The following is a 21,317-nucleotide window of genomic DNA, read 5'->3' as shown; positions in this document are numbered from 1 at the left end:
CACCAGTGTACAGAGGCTGATGTAAGGAAGCTTGGTGTTTAGCTAAGACTGGTCTAATCAGGGCCTGAGGCAGTGCTCTTTACATTATTCAAATTTAGACAAAGCTGCATTTATAACAGTCAGTTAGTTAATTACAGTTAGGCTCTATCCTTCCAATAGCTGTAATTTTTCTATTCTCTCATTACCATCATCCAATTCCTCATTTTCCTTTCTTTCAGAGTATATATTTTTTCTGACAATTATATTAATTTTAGATTGTTTTTTAAGTTTGGAATTATAGAAAAGGGATTAGGTGAACATAAAGGATAGTTAATAAACTCTTTTTCACTGAGTTACCTTGAGGAGGTCACTTAATCCCCTGTAGGTCTCTGTCTTTTTCTTAATAGTGTTCGTAATACTAATAATTGTTAACATTTACTGAGCATTATTTACTCTTTGCCAGGCATCTGCCAAGTACCCCACATGTGTTATTTTATTTAACCCTTGTGAGGTAAATGTTGTTTTTATCCCCATTTTAAAGATGAGAATATTTAGACACAGCGAAGTTAAGTAACTTGTTCAAGGTCACCTAGTTGGCAAAGCTTGGGGCCAGTATTTCTTTTCTTTTTTTTACTTTTATGTATTTATTTTATCCTCATCTGAGGACATTTTTCCATTTTTTGTTCAGATAGAGTGGGAGGGAGAGAGAGAAACATCGATGTGAAAGGGAAACATCGAGTGGCCGCCTCCCGCACAACCCAACCAGGGCCGGGGACAAACTGCAACCGAAGTATGCGCGCTTAGCGGAAACCGAACCCGGGTCTCTCTGGACCACAGGCTGACGCTCTAACCACTGAGCAAAACCGGCCAGGGCATTGGGGCTAGTATTTCAACCTGGCTTCAGAGCCTAGCTCTTTAATTCACTATAGTATGCGGAGTGCCATATATAGGAAGGTTGAAATGAACAAAAACAGTATAAAAATAAAAGTCACTAATATTTATTGGATGTTATTGTGAGGCAGGCACTATGCTAAGAGTTTTCACACATATCCTCATTTAATTTTTGTATAAGGTAGTCACTATTTGTCCCATTTTATAAGATCATTTAAGGTTTAAAAAGATTAGTTGACCTACTCAAAGTCACGTATGCTACTAAATGGAACAGCCTGGACTCCAGCTTAGGTATCTCTACCTCCAAAGTCTATGTTTTTCACCATCTTCTTTATAAATTAAATGTTAGAGAAATATACTGTGTTGTTATCACAGGGCACATTTCTGTGTATCTTATTATTATTTTTATTGATTTGAGGCGGCGGGGAGAGAGAGAGAGAGAGAAACATTAGTCAGCCCTAGTCAGTTTGGCTTAGCTGGTAGAGCATCCACCCATGAACCAAAGGGTCAAAGGTCCAATTCCGGTCAAGGGCACATCCCTGGCCCTGGTACAGGTCATGCGGGAGGCAACCAATTGATGTGTTTCTCTTTTTATCGATGTCTCTCTCTCTCTCCAATCATCCTCTCTGTCTAAAATCAATAAAAATATATTTTTAAAAAAGAAAGAAAATCAATTGATTGCCTCCGCATGCTCCCTGAGCAGGGATGGAACCCGAAACCTTGGTATATGCCCTGACCAGAAATGAACCCGCCACGTCTTGGCGTACAGGACAATGCTCCAACCAGCTGAGCCACACTGGCAAGGGCACTAACACATTAGTACTCTTCTTTTTTCCTGATGCTAGGCCATTTACTGTCTTGTTAATATTTATTGTTACCAGCTCTCCCATCCAAAGACTTTTGCCATATTTCCATGATAGGTTTTAATCTGATTTTATTTTAGGTTGGCCATTTTCTGAAATACATAGTTTATTAGGGAGGAGCCATTATTTTGTTGAATATTTGTGCCCATATTCTTCCAAAAGATAATCTACTTTTTAAAAAATTGTGTTAAGCTCTGGGCGGTTTGGCTCAGCAGTTAGAGCATTGGCCTGTGGACCGGAGAGTCCCGGGTTCGGTTCCCGCTAAGGGCATGTACCTCGGTTGCAGTGTCCCCAGCCCCGCTTAGGGTCGTGTGGGTGGCAACCATTTGATGTGTCTCTCTCACATTGATGTTTCTCTCTCTTCCTCCCTATCTCCCTCCCGCTCTATCTGAAGATAAATGCAAAAATGTCCTCAGGTGAGGATTAAAAAAAAATTGTGTTAAGATATATATAACATAAATTTTACAATTTTAATATTTTTTCTTTGTTTTATTAAACTTTTTGCTTTTATTAATTTTTAGAGAGAGTGGAAGGGACAGGGAGAGAGATAAAAACATCGATGAGAGGAACATCATTTGGCCACCTCCTACATGCCTCCCACTGGGGATTGGGTCCACAACCTGGGCATGTGCCCTGATCAGGAATCAAACTGGTGACTTCTTGGTGCATGGGTTGATGTTCAACCAATGAGCCACACTGGCCAGGCTTAACATCTTTTTCCTAAAGATGATTTAAAATGTGTGTTTGTTGATTTTAGAGAGAAAGGAAGGGAAAGAGAGAGAGAGAAACATCGACGTGAGAAAAAAACATGGATCAGCTACTCCTGCATGCTCCCCACTGGGGATTGAGCCCACAACCTGGGCATGTACCCTGACAGGGAATCGAACCAACCTCTTGATACATGGGTCGACTCTCAACCACTGAGCCACACTGGCCGGGCTAGAAATTATTTTTTAAAGTGTTTATATAGACAGCTAAAGCCGTTTGGTGGTGGATTTTTGTTGGCCAAAACAGATATTCTATTTTCATTTTGTCAGTTTTATCTTTCTCCCCATTAGAGTTACCATCATTTCAATAAGAATTCTGCTCACTGCCTGGCACATTTGAAATATAAAAGGGTTAAGTGGGGAACCAAAATCACATAGCAAAGTGGTGGGATTGGAAATAATGTTTATTCTTCTTTATTTATACAGCACTTTATACTTCCCAAGGTTACTAAAATACGTTATTTCATTTGATTTGACTCTCATAATGACCTATAAGTAGATAGGATAAATGTGCCCATTTCAAAGTTAAGAGAGCTAAGAAATTATGTTGATTGTACAGTCTCACATTTCTTAATTAGAGAATTAAGAATATGCTACCAAGATGGACTGTCAGATTATCATGGAAATATGAAAGTCCTTCCAGTTCAGTCATAGATGAATATTGTTTCCCATGTGATGGTACTGAAAATAAAGCTCCCTCTATGGTTTGCAAAAAGATGACTGAGAGATGGAGTAACTTAACCAAAGGTGCACAGCTAGTAAGTATAGAATCTTGCTTTGAACACTCAGCCCAGATCTCTGCTTTTTTAACTATATTCCCAAAAGAATGTTTCCACCAAGAAATTTTATCTTATGGAGATGCAAATTTTGCCTTCACAGGATGCAATTCTTGGGAGATTTAAAATGAAACACTTGGAGAGTTCTGCCTCTGGGTACTTGGTGGGGAAGGTAAACAGTGTTCTTGGAACCAACAGACTTCAACCTTGCAAATATTCTCATTTCAGGAACAGGAAAGTTTTACTTAAGATAAATGCTGCCAGCCTGGCCCTGGCCAGTTTGGCTCAGCGGTTAGAGCATCGGCCTGCGGTCCGGAGAGACCTGGGTTCGGTTCCCGCTAAGGGCACGTACCTCGGTTGCAGTTTGTCCCCGGGCCTGGTTGGTCGTGCGGGTGGCAGCCACTCGATGTGTCCCTTCACATCGATGTTTCTCTCTCTCTTTCCCTTCCTCTCTCTCCCTCCCAATCTATCTGTACAAAAAATGGAAAAATATCCTCGGGTGAGGATTAAAAAAAAAAAAAAATGCTGCCAGCCTGTTCTTCTCCATTTTATCTTGCTTCTGAGTGTCTATCTGGGGAAGTAGCTCTAATCAAACATGTAGGGCTGATAATTTTGCTGGTTAGTTTTGTTCTTGTTTTTTTTTTTAATCTTTATTGTTGAATGTAGAATGTATTACAGATGTTCCACATTTTTCCCCCATTGACCCCCTCCTTCCCACTCCCACCCCCCTCCCGCCTTTCCCCACACTATTGTCTGTGTCCATTGGTTATGCATATAAGTTCTTTGGTTTATTTCTTCCAACCTCCCCCCCCAACCCCTTTCCCTTTGAGGTTTGTCAGTCTAGCAATGAATTTCTTAATCTCTTCACCTTTTTCACCCATTCCCCCACCCCCCTCCCAACTGGCATCCAACAAAATGTTCTCTGTATCTATGAGAATGTTTCTGTTCTACCTGTTCATTTTGTTTGTAGATTCCATTGTTGATAGATATGTATTCATTGCCATTTTGTTTGTTCATATATTTTATCTTTTTCTTCAAAAAGACCCTTCATCATTTCATATAATAACGGTTTGGTGGTGATGAACTCCTTTAACTTTTTCTTGTCTGGGAAAGTTTTTATATGGCCATCAATTCTAAATGACAGCTTTGCAGGATAAAGTAATCTTGGTTGTAGGTTCTTGTTTTTCATCAGTCTGAATATTTCTTGCCACTCCCTTCTGGCCTGCAAAGTTTCTTCTGAGAAATCAGCTGAGAGCCTAATGGGAACTCCCTTGTAGGTAACTAACTGCTTTTCTCTTGCTGCTTTTAAGATTCTCTCTTTGTCTTGAACCTTTTGCATTTTGATGATGATGTGTCTTGGTGTGGGCCTCTTGGGGTTCATCTTGTTTGGGACTCTCTGTGCTTCCTGGACTTGTATGTCTGTTTCCTTCACCAAATTAGGAAAGTTTTCTGCCATTATTGTTTCAAACAGGTTTTCGATTTCTTGTTCTCGCTCTTCTCCTTCTGGCACCCCCAAGATGCGAATGTTGGCATGCTTGAAGTTGTCCCAGAGGCTCCTTACACTATCCTCATTTTTTTGGATTCTTTTTTCTTTTTGCTGTTCTGATTGGGCATTTTTTGCTTCTTTATATTCCAAATTGATGGTTTGCATACTCTATTATTGAAGCTGTGCAAATTATTCTTTATTTCAGTTAATGCCTCCTTCAATTCTAACTGTGCATCCATGATTTCTAACTGGTCCTTTTTTATGCTCTTAAGGCCCTCCCTAAGTTCACTGAAGTTCTCACTAAGTTCATTGAGCATCCTTATAAGCAGTATTTTGAACTCAGCATCTGTTAGGTTGCTTATCTCCATTTCGCTTAGTTCTTTTCTTGGGGTTTTGTTCTGTTCTTTCATTTGGGACCTGTTTCTTTGTCTCCTCATTTTGGCTGCCTCCCTGTATTTGTTTCAGTGTATTACTTAATGAGAGGTATGGGGCTCGCTGAGACCAGATGCTGCTCGTTTGAAAGAATTTAGGAAAAACCTGAAGCAGGATCCAAGACAGGCCAATCCTATGGTTAAGCAAGTGGCAACAGCTTGGGTGGGCCTGAAAGTTGGGTGGGGCAGGGTGGGGCCTCAGGGAGTCACCAGGGCGGGGCTACCAGTGTGAGCCAGGACGCTGGAGTCCCAGGTATGTCTGCCGCCCCAGGGAAGGGCTCACCAAAGGAACAAAGGCCTCTTACAGCACGTTTGTCCCGGAGAAAGCCCCCTCTCCAGCCCTCTCTCCAGTGCCAAACAGCTCAGTTCTTCCTCGTATGTCTCTGGTGCCCTTCGAGCTGCCTCCCCTCCAAGCTTAGAAGGAGAGAGTCTGATAAGTCCGTGCGCGGGCTCTTTAGGGAGCTGCCTGGGGCTCCAGCCGTGTCAGCTTCCCTGAGCCTCAGTTCCCGCTGGTTTTTCCGGCCAGAAGTTATGGGGATTCTCTTCCTGGCACTGGAACCCTGAGCGGGGCACCTGGTGTGGGACGGGGACCCCCTCAGTCCTCAGGAAGGACCTTCCCAGCCGAGGTGTCCTCCTGATTTTTATCCGCCACACGTGGGTGTGGGACCAGCCCATTGCGCCGCCGCGACCCCCCCCACCAGTCTGGATGTGGCTGCTGCTTTAATTCCGTAGTTGTAGGACTTCCATTCAGCTTGATTTCAGGCGGTTTTGAATGATGGTTGTTCTGTAGTTTAGTTGTAACTTTGATGTGGTTGTGGGAGGACAAGATACCGCGTTCACCTACCTGCCGTCTTGACCGGAAGTCCTTGTTGTTTTTTCAAATCCTAAGTAATGTGGATTTTTTGTATGTTTCAAAATCATGTGACTTAAATTTAAGGTTTTAAAGAGTGTTCTCTATAATAGATTCAGAGAACAACAAAGGTACATAGAGAGATCATCTTTCCTTCCTTACTTCTTATCCAACCTTCCAGAGGTAATCACTGTTAATAGTATGGTGTGTGCCTTTCTAGACTTTGTTCTTTGCTTATATATACATACATTCACATGCATAAATATCTGAGTTTGTATTTTCCACACTATTTTTTATGAAACTTGCTTTTCTCATTTAATATTAGATCTTAGACATCTTTCCAATCAATGCATTTAGATTTATCTGTATTAAAAACAGTTGCATAGTATTTAATCAAATTGCAGGGTCATAAGGTATATGCATTTTAAAAAACAAGATGTTTTAGCCCAGTATGGCTCAGTGGTTGAGCTTCGGTCCATGCACCAAGAGGTCACCAGTTCAATTCCTGGTTAAGGCACATGTCCATGTTGTGGGCCAAATCTCCAGTTGGGGGCATGCAGGAGGTGGCCAGTCGATGTTCTCTTATCGATGTCTCCATCTCTGTCTCCCTCTCCCTTCCTCTCTCTCTAAAAAAAGTCAATAAAGAAAAAATTAAAAAAAAAATGTTTTAAGTGAATGAAACATTCTGGTGGGTGCATTTGGTTTTAGGCCTGTGGCTAAATGACTTTGGGCAAACTAATCGTCTTTTTGAACCTCATTTTTCTTATCTATAATATGAGGAGAGAAATACTTTATGTAGTTGTGAGAATTAAAATCATTAATTTATCAAGCATTTGTTGGGGGCTTTCTATATACTAGGTAGTATTGACTAATATATTTGATGGTATTGTATAATCGGGGAAGCCTTATGTAAGGAAGTTCATCATGAGAATAATCCAAAAAGAGATGTGTGCTTACCTTTGTCTCTTCTCCACTCACTTTAGTGATGTCTCTGAGTCTCTGCTTGATAAGTGCCTCTATACTTGCCACTCTCCTAATCCTGACATCTTGATACGGACTTCTGGGGAAGTGAGGCTCAGCGACTTCCTGCTCTGGCAGGTAGGTAGTTTCTAACCACCATTGTGTTTGTGTTAACTGAAAACTGCTACAGCACCCACAGAATGGATTAGAGGGGCTCATCCCCACTCTCAGCCATGTTGGCACCAGAGAACCTTGTGGGGGAGGGGACCTAAAATCTGGAGAAATGTTTCTAGACTGTGCTGGTTAACATTTGCTATCCCTTTCTCATCTGTTCCTGGCTATGTGAACTTATGTGGTTCTTGCTCTCTAAAGTTCCTAGAGGACAAAAGTCAAGGCTATCCCAGTTGTAATGAAAACTTCACCTGTGCCCTTGTTCAAGGAACTAGACTTCTGACTTGTTCCTGAGTATAATCTACCTGCCAGGCACCCTACTTCCTCTGGGCTAGAACCTTTCTTTGCAGTTATTAGTCTGTCTTCAGAATAAAGGGCTGCATCTATGCAAGCACAGTCCACAGGGATATAAACTGAATAAAAACTCTTAGGGGCCATTGTCTCTCAGCTCAGTTTCCCCAGTATAGGTAGTCCCCCAAAAGCTCAGAGTCAAATAAGTTTGTCTTTGCTTAAAACTCTCTATCATCTGTTAACTTGCCCCTGGGTACACATGAGAGGGGAGAAAGTCTTTGTTCAAGGAGAGTTTGGAGGGAGAGACTCAGCTTGGAAGCAATTCATAAGATAAAGTTCTAGAAATTTTAATGGACCATAGTCTTTTTTTTTTTTTTTTTTTTTTTTTTTTTTTTTTTATCCTCACCCGAGGATATTTTTCCATTTTTTGTACAGATAGAGTGGGAGGGAGAGAGAGGAAGGGAGAGAGAGAGAGAAACATTGACGTGAAGGGACACATCGAGTGGCTGCCACCCGCATGACCAACCAGGGCCGGGGACAAACTGCAACCAAGGTACATGCCCTTAGCGGGAACCGAACCCGGGTCTCTCCGGACCGCAGGCGGGCGCTCTAACCGCTGAGCCAAACCGGCCAGGGCAGGACCATAGTCTTAAAAGTGAACCAACAAGTCTTCCGAAATTCAGCTGGGAAGAGTCAGAAAACCTGAACAGATCAATAACAACTAGGGAAATTGAAGCAGTAATAAATAAACTCCCAGCAAAAAAAAAAACCCGGGTCCAGACAGCCTCACAGGGAAGTTTTACCGAACATTCAAAGAAGAATTAACACCTATTCTCCTCACACTATTCCAAAAAAATTCAAGAGGAAGAAAGACTTCCAAGCTCTTTTTATGAGACCAGCACAATCCTAATTCCAAAACCAGATAAAGACACTACAAAGAAAAAAATTACAAGCCAATATCCTGATGAACATAGATGTTCCAAATCCTCAACAAAATATTAACAAATCGCATCCAGCAATATATTAAAAAAATTATTTACCATGACCACATGGGATTTACCTCAGGGATACAAGACTAGTACAGTATTTGCAAGTCAATAAATGTGATACACCACATGAAGTGCAAGATAAAAATCATTATCATATCAGGAGATGTTTAAAAAGCATTTGACAAAATCCTGCACCCATTTCTGATAAAAACACTCAGCAATGTGGGAATAGAGGGATCATATCTCAACACAGTAAAGGCCATATATGAAAAACCTACAGCCAACATCATACTCAGTAGGCAAAAGCTAAAAGCATTTCCCTTAAGAACAGGAACAAAACAGGGATGTCCACTTTCACCATTCTTATTCAACATAGTACTGGAAGTCTTAGCCACAGCTCAGACAAGAAGAAAAAAATAAAAAGGATCCAAATTGGAAAGAAGGAAGTGAAACTCATTATTCACAGATGACATGATGTTGTACACAGAAAACCCTAAAGACTCCATCAAAAACTACTAGATTTAATAAATGAATTTGGCAAAATAGCAGGATACAAAATTAACATCCAGAAATCGATGGCATTCTTATACACCAATAATGGACACTCAGAAAGGGAAACTAAAAAAACAATCCCATTTATTATTGCAACAAAAAAATTAAGATACCTAGGAATAAACTTAACCAAGGAGGTAAAAGACCTGTTCTCAGAAAATTACAGGACATTGAAAAAAGAAACAGAGAAAGATATAAAAAAATAGAATCATATACCATGTTTATACATTGGAAGAACCAACATCATTAAAATGTCCATACTACCCAAAGCAATCTATGGAGTCAATGCAATCCCTATTAAAGTACCAGTGGCATATTTCACATATCTAGAAGTTTATGTGGAACCAAAAAGGACCCCGAATAGCCACAGCATTCTTGAAAAAGAAGAACAAAGTTGGAAGGATCACAATACTGGATATCAAGTTATACAACAAAGCCATCATAATCAAAACAGCCTGGTACTAGCATAAGAACAGGCATATAGATAATGAAATAGAACAGAGAACCCAAAAATCGACCCAAGGCATTATGTACAATTAATATTTGACAAAGGGGCAAGAGCATACAATAGGGAAAAGACTGTCTCTTCAATAAATGGTGTTGGGAAAATTAGACCAGGTATGTGCAAAAAAATCAAACTAGTCTGCCAACTTACACCATATACAAGAATAAACTAAAAGTGGATAAAAGGCTTAAATGTAAGTCGTGAAACCATAAAAATCCTAGAAGAAAATGTAGGCAGCAAAATTCTCAGACATCACACATAGCAGAATTTTCACTGGTATAGTGAATTGCCTTTTGCCTAGAGCAAAAGAAACAGGAAAAAATTAATAAATGAGACTACATCAAACTAAAAAGCTTCTGCACAGCAAAAGAAACCAGCATCAAAATGAAAAGGGAGCCTACTCTTTGGGAGAACATATTTGCCAATGATACATCAAACAGTGGATTAATGTCCAAAATATATAAAGTGCTCATACAGCTCAACAAAAGGAAAACAATCTAATTTAAAAATGGGCAGAGGACTTAAATAGACACTTCTCCAAACAGGCATACAGATGGCCAAGAGACATGAAAAATGCTCAACATCATTAATCATCAGAGATGCAAATTAAAATATCTATGAGGTGCCCTGGCCGGTTTGGCTCAGCGGTCAGAGCGTCGACCTGCGGTCCTGAGAGACCCTGGTTCGGTTCCCGCTAAGGGCGCGTACCTCGGTTGCAGTTTGTCCCCAGCCCTGGTCGGTCGTGCCACTCGATGTGTTCCTTTCGCGTCGATGTTTCTCTCTCTCTCTCTGTTCCTCTCCCTCCCACTCTACCTGAACAAAAAAATGGGAAAATGTCCTCGGGTGAGGATAAAAAAAAAATATATATATATATATCTATGAGGTATCACCTTACACCTGCCAGAATGGCTGCCATCAACCAGTCATCAAACAAGTGCTGGTGAGGCTATGGAGAAAAGGGGACTCTAGTACACTGCTGGTGGGAATGCAGACTGGTGCAGCCACTATGAAAAACAATATGGTGTTACCTCAAAAAATTAAAAATGGAACTGCCATTTGACCCAGTGATCCCACTTCTCAGAATGTATCCTAAGAAGCCTGAAACACCAATCAGAAAATATATATGCATCCCTATGTTTATAGCAGTACTATTTACAATAGCTACAATCTGGAAACATCCTAAGTGCCCATCAGTAGATCAGTGGATAAAAAAGCTATAGTACATTTACACGATGGAACACTATGCAGCTGTAAGAAAGAAAGATCTCGCCCTGGCCAGTTTGGCTCAGCGGTTAGAGCGTTGGCCTGCAGTCCGGAGAGACCCGGGTTCGGTTCTCGCTAAGGGCATGTACCTCGGTTGCAGTTTGTCCCCGGCCCTGGTTGGTCGTGTGGGTGGCAGCCACTCGATGTGTCCCTTTCACATCGATGTTTCTCTCTCTCTCTCTCTTCCTCTCTCTCCCTCCCACTCTATCTGTACAAAAAATGGAAAAATGTCCTCTGGTGAGGATAAAAAAAAAAAGAAAGAAAGATCTCTTACCCTTTGAGATGACATGGAGGGACCTAGAGAGTATTATGCTAAGCAAAATAAGCCAGTCAGAGAAAGAGAAGTACCACATGATCTCACTTATTTATGGAATGTAATGAACAAAATAAAGTTGATCAAAATAGATCCAGAGACATGGAAGTAGGGAACAGACTGACAAACCTCAGAGGGAAGGGAGGTGGGGGGTGAGAGGGGAAGTAAACCAAAGAACTTACATGCATATATGCATAATCAGTGGGCACAGACAATAGTGTGGGGAAGGCAGGAGGTGGGTGGGAGTGGGGAAGAGGGGGTCAGTGAGGGAGTAAGTGGTGAACATCTAATACTTTCAACAATGAAGATTTTTTAAAAGTGAACTAAGATTTAGCTACTGAATATACTTTCAGTTTTTGGCTATATTGATTGAAGTACAGTGTTCCGCTTGTGGTTCTGTGGCCTACTCTGCTGGTCAGATCATGTCTGGAAAGTTTATTTCTGGGCACTGAGTTTTAAGAGACTACTTGGTAAACTAGAGGACATACCAGAAGAGGCCAACCTGGATGGCATGGAATCTGGAACTCATGTCTTAACAAGGAATGAGTGAAGGATAGTGATCTGGAAAAGGGAAGCATGGTGACAGTTTTTCCTCTTGGAAAAAAAATACTGAGTTCCTGCTCTTTGTTGGGAATACCACAGTGACCAAGGTATAAATAATCCCACTGTCTTAAAATTTATAGTTTGTTGGCAAAGACGAAGTGAACAAGTCATTACAACCTTGGCAACAGATAACAGGCACTTCTAATCTAGCCTTCAAATATTTGAAAGAATGTCACTTTGAAGAAGAAACAAACTTGTTCCAGAGAAAAGAGCTGAGACAATGGTGGAAGTTCCAGGGGAGGTGACATTGGTTTAGCATCACAAGCTATCCTACAACTAAAGTAATCCCCCTTGAGGCACTGAATTCCTGGATATCCTAAAGGTATCCAGCAGAGGCTGTCAAGAATATTCCAAAGGGATTCTCACATCAGTGATTATTATTAAAATTCACCCAGCTCTGTTCTGGGTGAATTAACTTGTAAATTAACTTGTTTAATTTTCATAGTACTTTAAAAACTAGGCATTTTGATTACCCAATTTTACAGTTGAGGAAACTAAGACCCAGAGAGGTAAAGTAACTTGCCTCAAGTCAAACAGATGATAAATGGGGGAGCCAGAATTCAAAGCCAGGCAATCTGGCTCAAGAGCCCATGTTCTTATGCCCTGTGTTACATTGTGCTTCTTAAAAATAACAGTGGCAGCTACCATTTGTTCATTGCTGACTTTGATCAGACAGTGTGTTTCCCAGATGACCTCTAAGGGCCAAGAGCCAATAACATAATCCAAATTTGTTAGTCCTAAATTTGGCTCCTAGAAAAATCCTAGTGGAAATGTTGGTCTAGTCTCGTTTTAGTTCTGCCTTGCTACAGGCAGGTGATCTAACTGCCTCAGATGATCTCTCCCCCTATTAGTGAGTGAATCAGGATGTGTGGCAGCAGCTACAGCTCAGGATGCCTAAGCAATCTCATTTCTGGGGTTCTGGATCCTGCTTAGCCTCCTTCTTTGGAACTCTGCCTAGGGATGTGTCCAGCAACATGTTACTAAACTGAATTTTTTTCCTGTTCCCCTTTTCCCAGACCTCCCACTCCTGCATCGTGTTCCAGCCTGTTCTGTGGCCAGAATATATGTTTTGGAACCTCTGTGAAGCCATCCTGCAGTTCCAGATGAACCAGACCATGCTTCAGGTTAGTTCCAAATGAACCATAACATGCATCAGATATGGTTCTAGATGAATCATAGCATGCTTCAGGGCTGGCCTGACTGGAAGGGATGGAAGAAAAGTGAGCATTGATTGACCACCTACTATATATATACTAGACACTTGCTAATAAGAATGTTAATAATGATGATAGTAGCTATCACTTACTGTGTATTTACTATATGTCAGGCACTGTGAATATTTTATATGCACTATCGCATTTAATGCTCCCAAGAACCCAATGAGGTAGGTATTGTTAGCGTCACTTGAGCAAATGAACAAATCAAAATTATTTTATTAAGGACACAACCAATAAGAGACAGAATTGGGATTCAGGTTTCAAGTCTTTAATCTCTACTATGGAAACCCAGGAAAGGCTTCTCAGAGAGATTAGCCATTATTCCCTCAAGGTATTAGCTTTGATCACCAGATCTTGACACAGGTTTCATTAGGAGGCAGAGTCACGTGCATCTGATTAGGACTCATAATAATAATGGTGGTGTGTGTGGTGGTGGCAGCTAACATATTGAGGGTCTACTAAAGTACTTGGGTGTTTTCATGTAAGTTTATTTATTTATTTATTTATTTTATCCTCACCTGAGGACATTTTTCGTTCAGATAGAGTGGGAGGGGGAGAGAGGGAGAGAAACATCGACATGAAAGGGACACATTGAGTGGCTGCCTCCCGCATGTACCACCCAACCAGGGCCGGGGACAAACTGCAATCAAGGTACGTGCCCTTAGCAGGAACTGAACCCAGGTCTCTCTGGACCGCAGGCCGACGCTCTAACCGCTGAGCCAAACTGGCCAGGGCATGTAAGTTTTTTTTATTTAACCCTCTCAAGAAGCCACCTTTGTGGAGACACCAAGGAAACTTTAACCCACCGTGTGACCTAAACCAAGTTCCTTCCTGTCTCCTGCCTCAGCCTCTAGTGACCTTGTCCAAAGTGTGGAGGCTGGAGCAGATGGCCTTTAGGATCTCCCCCTAACTCCGTCACCCTAACAATGATTTCACCAATTCTTGGAAAATAGGGGCCAGGCTTTGCCTTGGCTAAAGCCTCTTTGTCACTCAGACTAGGGCTGCTATTTAGAAGAAACCCAAGCTTCACAGAGCGACTTTAACCAGCACCATATTTCCTCCCTCTGTGGCTGGGTGGCCCCATCCTTTCTGTCTTGCCAGAACATAGCCTATTTAGCCGTAGCCACAAGCGGTGCTCATAGAATAGCTAACCATTAATAGACAGGCACCAGGTTGGACATATATTATCTCATTTTCCTCAAACCACCCAGTGAGGTGGACACTGTCATCCCCATTTTGCAGATTAAGAATTAGGTTTAGACTAAGCATTTGGCTCAGATAAACTCTTATAAATGTGTATATATATTTTTGGTTTAATGGGTATTTTATTGATTGTTTAGAGAGAGAGAAAGATAGAAACATGATGTGAGAGGGAAACATCGATCGGCTGCCTCCTGCACACCCCTTATTGGGGATTGAGCCCACAACCAAGGCATGTGCCCCCACCTGGCATCGAACCGGAACTTCTCAGTCCATGGGACGATGCTCAGTCCACTGAGCCACACCGGCCAGGCACCTAATTTTTTTTTTTTAGCCCAGCCAGCATGGTTTAGTGGATTGAGCATTGTCCCATGGACTGAGAGGTCCTGGTTTGATTCCCAGTTGGGGCACATGCCTGGGGTATGGGCTCAGTCCCCAGTAAGGGGCATACAGGAGGCAGCCGATCGATGTTTCTATCTCTCTCCTCCTCTCTCTCTAAAAAAATCAATAAAAACATATTTATAAAAATAAAAAAGAATTAGGCTTTGAGAGATCAGAGTCCTTGGACTCTCAAAACTTCTGGAATCCCATTGCTCCAGAAGGGCTCACTCTGGCCTGATCAAGCTCTTCAGTTTCATATGTCTTTGCTCGTTATTCCCACTACCTGATATTACCCCCCTATACACCCCACCTTTATCCAATTCCTCCTCATTGGTTAAAGCCCTGCTCAAATATTGCCTGTCCATGAGGTTTTACTGCTCCTGACCTTCATAACCATAATTTTTCTCTCCTCTGGGCTACATGGCCTTTTCTCTTGCCTGCCTAATGACCCTTACCACATTATACCTTATGTTATGGGATTTTGTGTAGAGATCTGTGTCCTAGCCTGTGAGCACATAGATTGCTTAGACTGTATCTTGAGCATCTCCATATTCCCTAGTAAAGTCCTGTACATAGGACCCAGGATTTCTCCTGACCAAGCCTGTTTTAGTCCTCATAGCTCCATGTATGTGTTCAGTATCATAGCATAAGAGTACCCTTGAATGCCTAGAGGGGGACTATTCCAGAATATTCATTTATGCAATAAACCTTTATTGCTGAGAGGCCTTAGCAAATAACTGTCTCCAAAAGAAAGTACCTTCCTGCCCTGGCCAGTTTGGCTCAGCGGTTAGAGCGTCAGCTCACGGACCAGAGAGACCCGGGTTCAGTTCCCACTAGGGCATGTACCTCAGTTGCAGTTTGTCCCTGGCCCTAGTTGGGGTCATGTGGGTGGCAGCCAGTCGATGTGTCTCTCTCACATTGATGTTTCTCTCTCTCTCTTCCTCCCTCTCTCCCACTCTATTTGAGGATAAATGCAAACATGTCCTAGGATGAGGATAAAATTTTTTTAAAATGTTTTTTTTAAAGGAAAGTACCTTCAGCTCTGTTGTAAGGGTCAAGTGCTTATGCACATGGCAGATACAGTGGAACCCCAGTTCTTGAACTTAATTTGTTCCGGAAGGCTATTTGAGAAGCAGTTTCTTCGAAAAACGAATTATTTTTTTACATTAGAAATAATGTAAATTGAATGAATCCATTCCAGACCCCAAACGATTTCCTGTTTTTTGTTTTTGTTATTGTTTTTTGGTTTTTTTTAACCCTCACCCAAGGACATTTTCGCATTTATCTTTAGATAGAGCGGGAGGGAGAGAAGAATGGAGAGAGAGAGAGAGAAACATTGATGTGAGAGAGACACATTGAGTGGTTGCCACTCACATGACCCCACCAGGGCTGGGGACAAACTGCAACCCAGGTACATGCCCTTAGTGGGAGCTGAACCTGGGACTCTGGTTCGCGGGCCGATGCTCTAACTGCTGAGCAAAACTGGCCAGGGTTGATTCCCTGTTTTAACTTTTCTCAGTTGCCTGTAATCATGGTTTCTTGAGCAACATCAGCACTCTTTTTTTTTAATTAAAAAAATTTTTTTTCTGTATTAATTTTAGAGAAAGAGAGGGAGGGAGAGGGAGGGAGAGATAGAAACATCAATGAGAGAGAACATTGATTGGCCGCCTCCTGCATGCCCTCCACTGGGGATCTGGCCCACAGCCTGGGCATGTGCCCTGAAAGGGAATCGAACTGGCAACCTTTTGGGGCATGAGTCGATGCTCAACCACTGAGCCACACCAGCCAAGCAACATCAGGACTCTTGATTGCCTCTTAATGTTTTAATATTGTGCTAATCATCCATTTCACCATGCTATGCTCAGTAGCCAGATTAGACACATGAATACCTCTATCATATTTTGCAATTCTTTTTTTTTTAAATATATTTTTATTGATTTTTTTAGTGAGAGAGGAAGGGAGAGAGAGATAGAAACCTCAATATGAGAGACACACATTGATTGGCTGCCTTCTACATGCTCCTGCCACTGGGGATCGAGCCTGCAACCTGGGAATATGCCCTGACCAGGAATTGAACCGGGACCTCTCAGTCTGTGGGATGATGCTCAATCCACTGAGCCACACTGGCTGGGCTGCCATTCTTTTTTAAGCTCTTTATCATTGTTCTCACTGCTTTCCTTTTCACATTGGTGCTATCACTAAACTTCTTAGGACCCATGGTGTCTTACTGTGCATATTTAATCATAATAAGCAGCAACAAAAGCAAAAGAACATGAAAATATTCACAGCACAATTTCCTGAGATGTTAATAACATGATATTTAGTGGTAAACTGACTCATACTCACACATTCTCTTCTTTGTTTGTCCCCTGAGAGGTACATGACTGATCATACAGGTGTCAGCATGAAAGGGTTGTCAGGTCAAGAACCAATTTTATTCGACAATTGAGACATTTTTTCTGTGAACAACTTGTCGACAATTGAGACATTTTTTCTGTGAACAACTTGGTAAAGAACTGAATTGTTCAGATGGGAGAACCAAGGTTTGACTGTATCTTTAAAGGATCAAGAGCCCAGCCAGTGTGACTCACTGGTTGAGCATCGACCCATGCACCAAGAGGTCACCGATTTGATTCTTGGTCAGGGCACATGCCCATGTTATGGGCCTGATCCCCAGTGTAGGGGGCATGCAGGAGACTGCCAGTCAATGTTCTCTCTCATTGATGTTTCTCTCTCTCTCTAAAAATCAATAAAAATATATTTTTTTAAAAAAAGGATAAAGAGCAATTCAGGTGTTTACAGGCTGAGTAGGACAGAAACATGTACACAAATAATGTAATAAAAGGTAGAATTATATGGTAAGGGTCATCAGGGTATAGGATGCCAGGTTGGAAGCAAAGCCAACACATAGAATGAATTTGGCAGGAGGAGCTCTGGTGCAAAGGCTCTGTGGCCAGTTAAAGTGACGGGAGCAGAGTACTTCAGTGAGGAGAAGCAGGGTCTTAGTTCTGCTCCAAAGGGATTTTCCCCTCCCTACAATTATCCTCCCTGCCCTCTTGGGATTATATGGTCAGTCAATTGAGTATTTCACATGTACAGGGCACCCCACGTGCCAGAGGAAAAGCCACAGTCTCTGCCCTTTAGGAGTTTCTGATTTATCGGGAGATACACACAGGGTATAAGAAGTGCTGCTGCCCAGCCAGTGTGGCTCAGTGGTTGAGCAATGTCCCATGCACCAAGAGGTTGCCAGTTTGATTCCCAGTTAGGGCACATGCCTATGTTGTGGGCCAAATCCCCATTGGGGGGTATGCAAGAGGCAGCCAATCGATTTTCTCTGTCACCATTGTTTCTGGCTCTCTCTCTCCTCTCCATTTCTCTCTTTCTCAAATCTATAAAGAAAAAAAATTTTTTTTAAAGAAAGAAAAAAGTGCTGCTATCTGATACCTATGTAGTGTCAGAGCTAGTTCTAGGAGCTCTGAGGGCTCAATTTAGCCTTCAAGGGCTTATCTTCTAACAGAAAAAGTGGGGGTGGACTATGGACATTAATGTCTATTCTACTAGGCAGAAAGCAGTAAGTGGCTTAAGAGTGTTGAACAGAAGGGTCATTTGCTGGGATAGTCAGGCTGGTCCCCATGCGTATGGCAAGTCTGGAACCCAATTCTGAAAAATATCTTAAAGCAGCGGTTCTCAACCTGTGGGTCGCGACCCCTTTGGGGGCTGAATGACCCTTTCACAGAGGTCACCTAAGACATTACAGTAGCAAAATTACAGTTATGAAGTAGCAACAAAAATAATTTTATGTTGGGGGTCACCACAACATGAGGAACTGTATTAAACGGTCGCAGCATTAGGAAGGTTGAGAACCACTGGCTTAAAGGGTTGGGAGAATGGCACCCTTAGGGTGACCTGGGAAACCAAAGGAAATTACACCACTGATATGCCCCAGGCGGGAAATAGAAAGAGCCTTTCTTACAGCAGAAAATAGACAACGATAACGTGTAAAATTGCTGTTTCTGTTTAGGAGTCTGCTAATATGCTAGAGAGGGTTTTGCATATATTATCACTAATCCTTAAAACCACTCTTCAAGGTAGGCACAACCCCCACTTTAAAGATGAAGAAATGAGGTTAGGAGAGGATTTACCCAAAGCCAGAAATCTAATTGGGGGAACCAGAAGTCAGATTCATATTTGCTGGTTCCCTTCTAAGTGCAAACTTGAGAATTTCAAGAACTACAGATGCTTCTACCCAAAACAAACCAAGATGGACCCAGAACTTCCACTGCTATACAACACGGGCATCACTCATCACACACCTACTGCCTAGCCTTTCGAAATCTGATACAAATTCCCCACTGTTCCACTTAACTTGGCCTGCCCTGTGCCCTGCTTCCTACCACCTCCATTGCAGTTCCACCCACACCAAAAAATGATCTCCCCAAGTAATCTCCCTCAATTCCCACTTTTCTTTAGCAGAAGGCCCGAGACATGTATGCAGAGGAACGGAAGAGGCAGCAGCTGGAGAGGGACCAGGCTGCAGTGACAGAGCAGCTGGTGCAAGAGGGGCTCCAGGCCAGTGGGGACGCCCAGCTCCGACGGACACGCTTGCACAAACTCTCAGCCAGAAGGGAAGAGCGAGTCCAAAGCTTCCTGCAGGCCTTGGAACTCAAGCGGGCAGACAGGCTGGCACATCTGGGCACTGCATCAGCCTGAGTGAGGCTGGCCTCCTACTTTGCCCTGCCCTCTGCCTCTAAGGCTCCACTCCCCTTTCTTTTCTTGAAGGGCACCTCCCTCCTGATGATGAATTGTGTTCCCTTTGCTTGGCGGGAAGCCCCAGGGGCCAGTTTATGCTGGTAATAGATACATTTGTGTTGCCTGGAACAGTGACCCTTTGGGAGGGTTGAGGGTGAGTCTCCTACAGGTACACTAAATACAACTCTCATCACCAATAGGTTTGGAGAGCAGGGAGCTCCACCTCTAATGCTGCCTGCTCCTTCCACCTTTGCCACTTCTACCAGTGCTCCTAGATGCACTTTCCCCCCTACCAGCACAACCTTCAACACACAATTGTGGGGAAGAGGCCTCCCCCAAATCCTCACTCTTTACCCATCCATCTTAGCCTTCCATCCGACTTTCACAAAAGATTTGGCTCCACCTCAGATCTGCTGGTAAAATAGCTAATAGGCAGCCTGCGTCATTTGGGCAAGGAAGGAGAGGGGAAGATGGAAAGAAAATTTGCCCATCTGCTGATCCTCCCCCTCGGCTCTCCACCTGGGATTTGCTATTGAATCTCTACCCCCTCCCACCAGGCAGTGCTGATTGCTCACTGAAAGGCTCAGCGCCCCCACTGGCGCAGAAGCCAGGCGGGTGATTACAATCCAATTACCTATTGTCGACTCAGCCCACACAAGCTTTCTTCCTTCTCTTGCAGGGCATGGGGCCAGACTCCACTTCCCAGTAAGACCAGCCCCCTTATGGCTCCAGAGTAAAAGAAGGGCTTATAGGCCCTGGTTTATCTAGTCCAGCACAGGCCTCTTTCCCTGGAACACATCAGGACCAAGACCACGGAAAGAAGCATTTCCCAACTGACTCTCCTGCCCTCACCATCTCAGACTCTGCCTCCCACCTCCTCAGTCTTTGAGGCTTCTCTCAGCTTTTTGGCCTGGCCCCCCAAGTAGGCCTTACAGACTATTTATTCTCAGCATGTCAGAGTGTCAGCTTGTGAGGGCCATGGCTGCCCAGCAGGAAGAAGAATGTTGAGTCAAGGGCTGTCCTTTCCCTTACCTCTCTCTGCCAGGCCTCACTGCAGAGCTGCTGAGAGGATTAGTGCCTTTGAAGAGCTATCTGCCTGAGCAACTCTGCTTCAGGTGCCCCAGAGCAGCAGGCACCAGCCAGTTATACCAACCAATGGCTACTCTTCAGTCTTTCCATTTTACTTTCTGCAAACTGTTTCCCCAGCACCTCCCTCTAGGAGAGGGGTGGAGTCTTGAAAGCAGTGCTAAGGTATACTTTTTAACCCCTGACTTTCCTATACTCTAGTATCCTCCCCACCTTCCTGTGCCTAGATATTTGGCACAAGAGAATCAAGTTTAAATGCCAGGCACTTCGATTGAGAAGTGGATCAATGCACCCTTTGGCAACCCCCCCCTCACACCTGGCACAGGATTCCCAGAGAGCAGGTGCTGTACATTTTCCAGCTTTACAATAGGGCTGTTGACAGCCTTAATTAGGGAGGCATGAATTATGGGGCTATAATGCAGAGCCCTACAATTAAGGGAGTGAGGGGATAGAGGCAGCAAACTGGAATCTGCCTTGTGAGCATGACAGTCTGCGTTTCCCCTAATACGATTTGGATGCAGAAGTGATTAATGGGGCTGGTATCTCTCTTTGGCCTGAGGTCCTGTATTCTGGGAAAGATACCAGGGTGAGATAGGAAGGAGCTGCCCCAGGAGCACTGTAGAGGTGGAAAGGAGAAGCTGAGGGGCCTCTGATGTGCAGGAGCAGAAGCTGCAAATAGTTGATTTGAACTCATTGTGGTTGCTTTCTACCAATATGACTTGTACCGACCAGCTTCAAACCTTGCCTCAATAAACTAGGTGGAACCTATTTAAATGTCCTCCCACCTGTGAGCCAAGCCCCCACTTGAGGATATTTATCGTGTTGTGTTCTCCTGGGTGTCAAATAGAAACTTAAGAATTCTTAGATGCAAAACTTGTTTGCTAACAGTGAGATGGAAGAATACCCTGTGTTGTTGCTGCAATTGTCTACCTTCCCTCAGGTGAGCCTAGCTACCTCCAGGATCCCTCCCTAGCTTTGAGGGCGTGTGGGGTAG

The 21,317-nt window shown here is 43.1% G+C and overlaps 1 protein-coding gene across 2 annotated transcripts in view; it reads left to right on the top strand.

The window, feature by feature from the left end:
* Positions 1-21,251, top strand: part of DHDDS (dehydrodolichyl diphosphate synthase subunit) — a 36,808-nt gene extending 15,557 nt beyond the window's left edge. The window contains exons 7-9 of one of the 2 annotated variants that reach the window (XM_036257089.1): positions 7,027-7,141; positions 12,707-12,814; positions 18,962-21,251. In XM_036257089.1, the coding sequence (XP_036112982.1) occupies positions 7,027-7,141; positions 12,707-12,814; positions 18,962-19,198 (460 nt within the window). In that variant the 3' untranslated portion in view covers positions 19,199-21,251. Of the gene's footprint in view, positions 1-7,026; positions 7,142-12,706; positions 12,815-18,958 lie in introns of both variants that reach the window. The other variant, XM_036257088.1, reaches the window with a different exon arrangement.
* The last annotated feature ends 66 nt before the right edge of the window (positions 21,252-21,317 follow it).

Source organism: Molossus molossus, unplaced genomic scaffold (assembly GCF_014108415.1).
Source record: "Molossus molossus isolate mMolMol1 unplaced genomic scaffold, mMolMol1.p scaffold_m16_p_12, whole genome shotgun sequence".
In the NCBI taxonomy this organism is placed as follows: Eukaryota; Metazoa; Chordata; class Mammalia; order Chiroptera; family Molossidae; genus Molossus; species Molossus molossus.
The sequence above is the reverse complement of the archived record's forward strand: the minus strand, read 5'-3'. Positions and strand labels throughout refer to the sequence as shown.